Source organism: Cupressus sempervirens, chromosome 10, assembly GCF_028749045.1.
Source record: "Cupressus sempervirens isolate cs-2001-9-10 chromosome 10, ASM2874904v1, whole genome shotgun sequence".
NCBI classification, from domain to species: domain Eukaryota; kingdom Viridiplantae; phylum Streptophyta; class Pinopsida; order Cupressales; family Cupressaceae; genus Cupressus; species Cupressus sempervirens.
This window is the reverse complement of record NC_143127.1, coordinates 691,245,875-691,252,246: the sequence shown is the minus strand read 5'-3', so window position 1 is coordinate 691,252,246 and position 6,372 is coordinate 691,245,875. Positions and strand designations below refer to the sequence as shown.

Genomic DNA, 6,372 nt, shown 5'->3' with positions numbered 1-6,372 from the left:
ATAACAAAAATTAATTTATAATATATTTATTACAGAATTTTTAATGCAGATTAAAGTCAAATAGTTTAAACATATAGATATTGATAATCAAGTTAAAATTGAAATAAATTTTTTTGTCATACTAATTAGTTCTAAAATTTAAAATAGAATAAGAATGATGAAGTAAAAAATATTAAAATCAAAACACCATATAATACACATCAAATCTGAAAATTAATTTCTAAAACAATAAATAAATTATAATATATTGAAATCAAAGATCATAGAACATTACAATCAATTAAATAAATATTTATCTATTATCCATGTTATTAACTATAATAAATATAACTATAATGTCATTGTATATCCAAGTTACAATATAATAATTATTATTATATTGCATCCTATACTTTTTGCTTATAAAATATAATAATAGCAACTAGGAAATATTGTTTGTGGCATAGGCTTCTTCAGATGCTGATAATGGATGTGACAGTATTTTGATAGCCAATTTACTGGTTGCTAAATTAATTACATTTTATAATTTACTCTAATTTGACACATGGAGCATTGAATTGTATTTGAGACTTGCTTTTGTTACCGTTAAGAGGGGTATTCAGCCATTCAATTTGTTTCCTTCCCATGACTGGATTGTAGAAAAAAAGAAACTCCTAGAAGATTGAAGAAATTTTTTTATTGATTTTTTAAATTTTTAAAAAGCGACAATTAGTAGTTTGTTTGAGTCAATTATTCCTCCAATAAATGCATCCTGACAATTGATGGTTTCTCCTACTTCTCTGACCCACATTAAATTCATCCTTATCTCATTGCGTCTTTTCACAATTTTGTCTTATTTTTTGTTTCTAAAAAAGCCCAAAAAGCCTGGGTAAATCCGATTCCACCAATAAAAAATAAGGAATTTGCATTCAATAATTAATTTTTAAATATAACTTTGTAAAACTTTGGAATAAGACATCAATAAGTGAAAAAAAAAAAAATTGATCGAAGTTCACTGAAAACATTAGTTCCCGCCTTAAAAGGAGGGACTGACAAGATCAAGAGACAACCATTGACAATAGACTATAAAGGGCAACTTTGCATTTTTTATAAATTAAAAATTAAAAATTAAAAATGAATGTCATAGTATCACCTCACTAAACACACATTCCCAACCATAAGGTGAAAGGAGAACTATGATTAAATTGTGTAGGATCTGTGAAGTAGTTAATGATAAGATATGAATGAAAACTTGCAAACAAATAAAAGAATGTTCATCAATTTTCTAGGTGTGTCGTGTTCTTGTAAAACATTACTACTAACATTAAAGTGTGCTTGATACCCACATTAGAAACATATTAAAAAATATTAAAACTTCTTCAACTTACAAAGGCTTCCAACAAGAGAAATGTCTCATTCCATTCCATCACCACATACTAAAGACATCTCAATCCAAGCACCTAGTTTTTCAAGTTGAATTTATTCTCATGTAACACTACTATTAACGGAGTTTACTTGGTTCTACTAGTGGAAACATATGAATCAAATCAAAATGTTTTCATCCTACAAAGCATCCAATTAATTTTATAGTCTATGGCAAAACAATGTTGAAATGCATATCATCTATTCAACGCATATTTCTAGAATTCCAACATTGCGTTATAGGAATAAATACAACTCATAGCCAAGACCATACTAACGCTTTAGACCTGATTCTCAGAACATTGTCACAAGACTAATCGTTGATTAAGCTCTTAGAACACAAATAGAGCACTATATTTTCAGGAGTTGATGAACACACACATACAAGGGAGGAAAATAATTAGAGAAATATAAGAGGATTTTAAACAAAGTCCTCTTTGCCGGTGTGTAAACAATTGGAAAACAATTTGATTTTGTCTTAGATAACTACTAGTAAGGTATTCCTACTTGCATTCCTGTTCTCGCCCATGGGCGTTTTCAATTTGGATTCTCTCTCCTCTCCTGTGGTTGTTGCGCCAATTGTGGTGGTTGCGAAGGGGGGTTCTGCTTCGAAGGGCTTTACTGGGTCTTTGGCTGCTTCTCCTGCAATGAAGGCTGGTGTTGGGTTTGCCTCTATGGACTCTGTTGTGTCTGGGGCCAGGGGGGCCAAGGTCTGCTGGTCCGGCCTCTTATGCAAATGTTGTTGCTTTTGAGGTGGACCTTCATCGGTCTGTCCCTTCCATTGGTCACTTTTCAGGTTCCTCAAAGCTTCGAGAGGCTACTCTTGTGAATGTGATCAAACCCTTATGGGTTTTGTTAGATTCTAATACAGTTGATGAGATCTTCAAAACTGCAGAGGCGTTTCCCTCTCATGCTGCTATTTTTAGATTTAAAGGTTTTTGGCCCTCTCTTCCCACCCTTCATGATTAGATTGCCGAGTTCTGGAGGCACATTTTATCTATAGATATTAAGATTTTCCCTATTGCTAAGGGTTTTTTTATTGTCAAGTTTCATAATGTTGAAGATAGGAGGACTATCTTGTGCAATTACAGCTTCTCTTGGGAGGATCGTTTCCCCCTGATGGCCAAACCTTGGCATAAGGATTTTGACCCATTTACAGAATCTTTCTTGAAGATCCCTGTTTGGGTTGGGCTTCTGAATCTCCCCATGCATCTTTGGTTGGACTCGATTTTGGAGACTATTGAGGCGGCTCTTGGAGACTTTCAGATTGTGGATACAGTGACTTCTGATGTTCTTCATTTGACATTTGCTCACATCCTAGTTGAGATGGATGTCTCTAAGGGTCTTCTTGAGCAAATTTGTTTGGGTTCTCCGCGGGGTACCTAGACTCAGACTCTGGATTATGAAGGTCTTCCCTTTCGATGCAGGAAATGTCACATGACTGGCCATGTGGCAGCTGCTTGTTCTTCTGACAAGGCTAGATCAAAGCATAAGCCTTCTTGGTGGGTGGGTGTCTCTAATAAGCATTACACGGTTACAAAATCTTCATCTGACCCGAAGCAAGCTGATACAAGGTCTTTTGCTTCTGATGGTGTTGGGTACACTACTCCTAATGCTTTGGTTCAACCTTTTTTGGAGGAGGCTCTTGCTTCCCAAATTGTTGGGCCTGATGTCCCAATTGCTGAACCTTTTTTGGTTGTTGTTTTTGGACCTGCTATCGTCTCTGGACCTGTTGCTCAAAATGTTTGGGATCTAGGTCTGCCCATTTTGGCGTCTCTTAGGGAGAGTGTTTTGTTGGATGATTCTTCTTCTCCTATCTGCCATGTGGTTTCCTCCATTTCTTCTAGGGATCGGCAGAATGATGCGGCTAAGCTTGAGGATGGATGGACAACAGTAAAATGAAAGAAATCTAAGTTCCTCATCCCTCCCCTAGATAAGAATTTGTGGTCTCGCAAGGGAGGTTTTAAATCTAAACCTAAATCTTAAGTTCCCTTGTGGTTGTTCGTTGTGGTGGGAGTTAGTCGATTACTCCCTATCTTTGTTTGGTGACTCACACTGTTGTATATGGACTTTATATTGTTATATCTTTAGATTTGTTGTACAAGGTTTCGAAACCTTTCAAAACCTATTTTTACTTAATCAAAACAATTGGAAAACATAAATTTAAACATTCCTTAGAAAAAATTGTCTTTGGAAGTGACAGTGTAATGTCCCCTTTTTGGGACATTAGAAAAGTTAGAGACATATTCATATAATATTACAATTGACTTTGAGAGTGTGGATTCAAATTATAAAAGTTCAATTTAATATTATAAAGTGAGCTAAAAATGACAAGGAGAGATAAGACAAAAAGCCAGGAAGGGAGTTGAAGAGTCACAGCTATAAGGATAAAAGGAGAAGAGACTCGTTCATTTGGCATGCTTGATTTATAATTCCGATTTCAGTTTCACTGTTGCGAGAGTTATTCAAAAAGCTTCAGCTTTCTGCTAGTGTGAGGACGTAGCCCCTCAGCGGATAGACAGTGGACACAAACCCATTGTCCGTGGAGACATCACATCAAGTGTTTTGTATGTGCTTACAGGTTCTTTTCTTAGTGTTCCACTCTGACTGTATCTGTGTTTAAGATTGGACTTTGGATGCTAGTTATTGTATTGCTGTTGTATAATGCAATAACATGTTTTAAGGAATTTTTTTAGAATTTACTGGCTTTTAAACTACTGGTTTGTAACGAAATTTCATGTGTTTGAGCTCTGAATATAATATTCAAGAAGAAATCGGATACATATCAATTGAGGATATTTCCTATGGTTTATATTATTGGTTAATTTATAATGCAACTTAATATGTTAATGATCTGAATGTTATCTTTAGAAAGAAATCGAGTCAATATCCATTTGGGATATTTTAGACAGGGAGATGGCAGCACAGAGTGGGGCAGAGAGGTGGCATTCCATCCCTGTTCCCTCATCCTGAAACTCCTGGTTTTTCAGGAAGAGGCATTCCCATGGACCACTGTTATTAGCAAAGCACACCTGAATATGGAATTGGACACAAATTGAATCTGATTAAGATGTCTTAAAGCTACAAAGCATCTCCTTATATCTAAAAATTTGAAGTCAAAACAATGCTGAAATTTAATGCATACATCTCAGAAATGTTTCTGAAATCCTAACGATGTGTTAAGGGAGCAAATGCAAATGATATTCAAGATCTAGATAATCAAGAAAAGCCAACCACAGTAACATAGGTATTACAAACTCAAGAATCTAGATAATCAAGAAAAGCCTAAAACAGGTACCCAAGGCTTTATATACCAAGATAGATTCTTTCTGTTAGTCAAATTGAATAAACGTCACTCTAATATAAACATATATTTGTATGATAGGATGATGTGCTATTATGTTTTGGTTTTGTGCATTGATGATTTGATCATCATATGTAGCTCATAATCCAAGACTCGTTTAATATGATCATCACTTCAAAACTAATTATTGACTTGTGCTTAATGCATTCTATTTCTTCTCTGGTAAGTTGGCGAGCCACTGAAATCTTTGTTTTCCAGGAGAATTAATATGCCTCAACAGCCTTGCGATTCATCCATGTAAGAATAAATTCTGATAATCTCCACAACATCCGAATAGGCTCTTCACATATATATCCCTCTCTCTTCAGCAACTTCCTGTAACTAAAGAAAATATTTGACTTAAAGAAACACACAGAGCCACAGAGCAAATCAACATGCAGCCCCACCAAACTCTCAAAAAATTACGTCTGAGATTATTCAACCAAAAATATGAATAGCTACAAGTTCAACCTCGTTTTGATTACTGTGTTTTTAGAATCTTGAATGTATGTAGCCATAAAGTAGGTTTTCGTTCAACTATATGGCAAATTTAACAACTATATAGATGAAGTTCTGAGGATGGTCGGTTTAACAGAAGAGACAAAGAAGAAGTTCCCTGTATAATACAATGAGGATTTAAAGTGGCTTCATATCCCCTCAAGTTTTGAACTTGAGTTAGCTCTTCCTGGTAAAGTTGTCAAACCCCACCAAACTTTTAAAAGAAAATTACATCTGAGATTTTCTACCAAAAATATGAAGAGATACAAATGCAGCCTAATTTTGACTGGGTTTTTTTTACATACTTAACATATCCGGCCAACAGAGTGGGTTTTTTAAAGCACATGGCATATTCATCAACTGAGGATGGATAGTGTAACAGTAAAGATAAAGTCGTTGCTTCCCGTATAATACAATGAGGATACAAAGTGGTTTTCATAACCCCTCCAGTGGAGTTAGCTCTTCGTGATATTTTTTCAATACATATGAACAATTTGCATCAATAAAAGAAGGATCTCATGCACCTAAAGCAGTCAATGCTTCATGCTGACCTTCGTAGTTTGATATTTAAAGGAATTTCCTTGTAAGAAACTACAATCTCTGCCGCCTTCCGTAGAGGTCTTCCTGCCATTGACCTCAATGGATGAGTTGACTCCAAACCCAAAGCAGCATTCAAAGATGAATTGAGGGGAGCACACCCCTCTTGTTCTTCATCTTGATGCTGTTCAATCTTAACTCTTGCTGCCTTGCCTCTTAAAGCCGACATTTTCGTGGAAGAAAAGTAAGCATCTTCAAGGGATTCACATGATTTTATAGACTCCCGTGGGTCTCTGAGTTCTCCAGAAGCTGAGGGATCCTGTATCACTTGGATAGATTGAGGTACCTCACTAAAATGCAGCACATCATTCTCACAAACTTTCTCCAAATTATCCTGACCGTCAAGAGAAGCACCTTGACAATTGCTTTCGGATGAAGTTTTATCCAACCGTTCACATTGATTGTTTTTCCTGAGCTTCTCCTTTAGTGATGGTTCCTTGTAGCTAATTTTATCCGGCTGTCTCCTTAAACAACTCCTGCTAGGACAAAAGATTAGTATGTCAATTTCATATAATTGGAGCTTTTGTCCAATG

The 6,372-nt window shown here is 35.6% G+C and overlaps 1 protein-coding gene across 5 annotated transcripts in view; it reads right to left on the bottom strand.

The window, feature by feature from the left end:
• Positions 1 to 5,203: 5,203 nt before the first annotated feature.
• LOC149535724 (uncharacterized) overlaps positions 5,204 to 6,372 on the bottom strand; it is a 200,298-nt gene continuing 199,129 nt past the window's right edge. For all 5 annotated transcript variants that reach the window (XM_089805301.1, XM_089805300.1, XM_089805298.1 and 2 more), the window contains one exon: positions 5,204 to 6,315. In XM_089805301.1, coding sequence (XP_089661427.1) covers positions 5,784 to 6,315 — 532 coding nt within the window. In that variant the 3' untranslated portion in view covers positions 5,204 to 5,783. The remainder of the gene's footprint in view (positions 6,316 to 6,372) is intronic.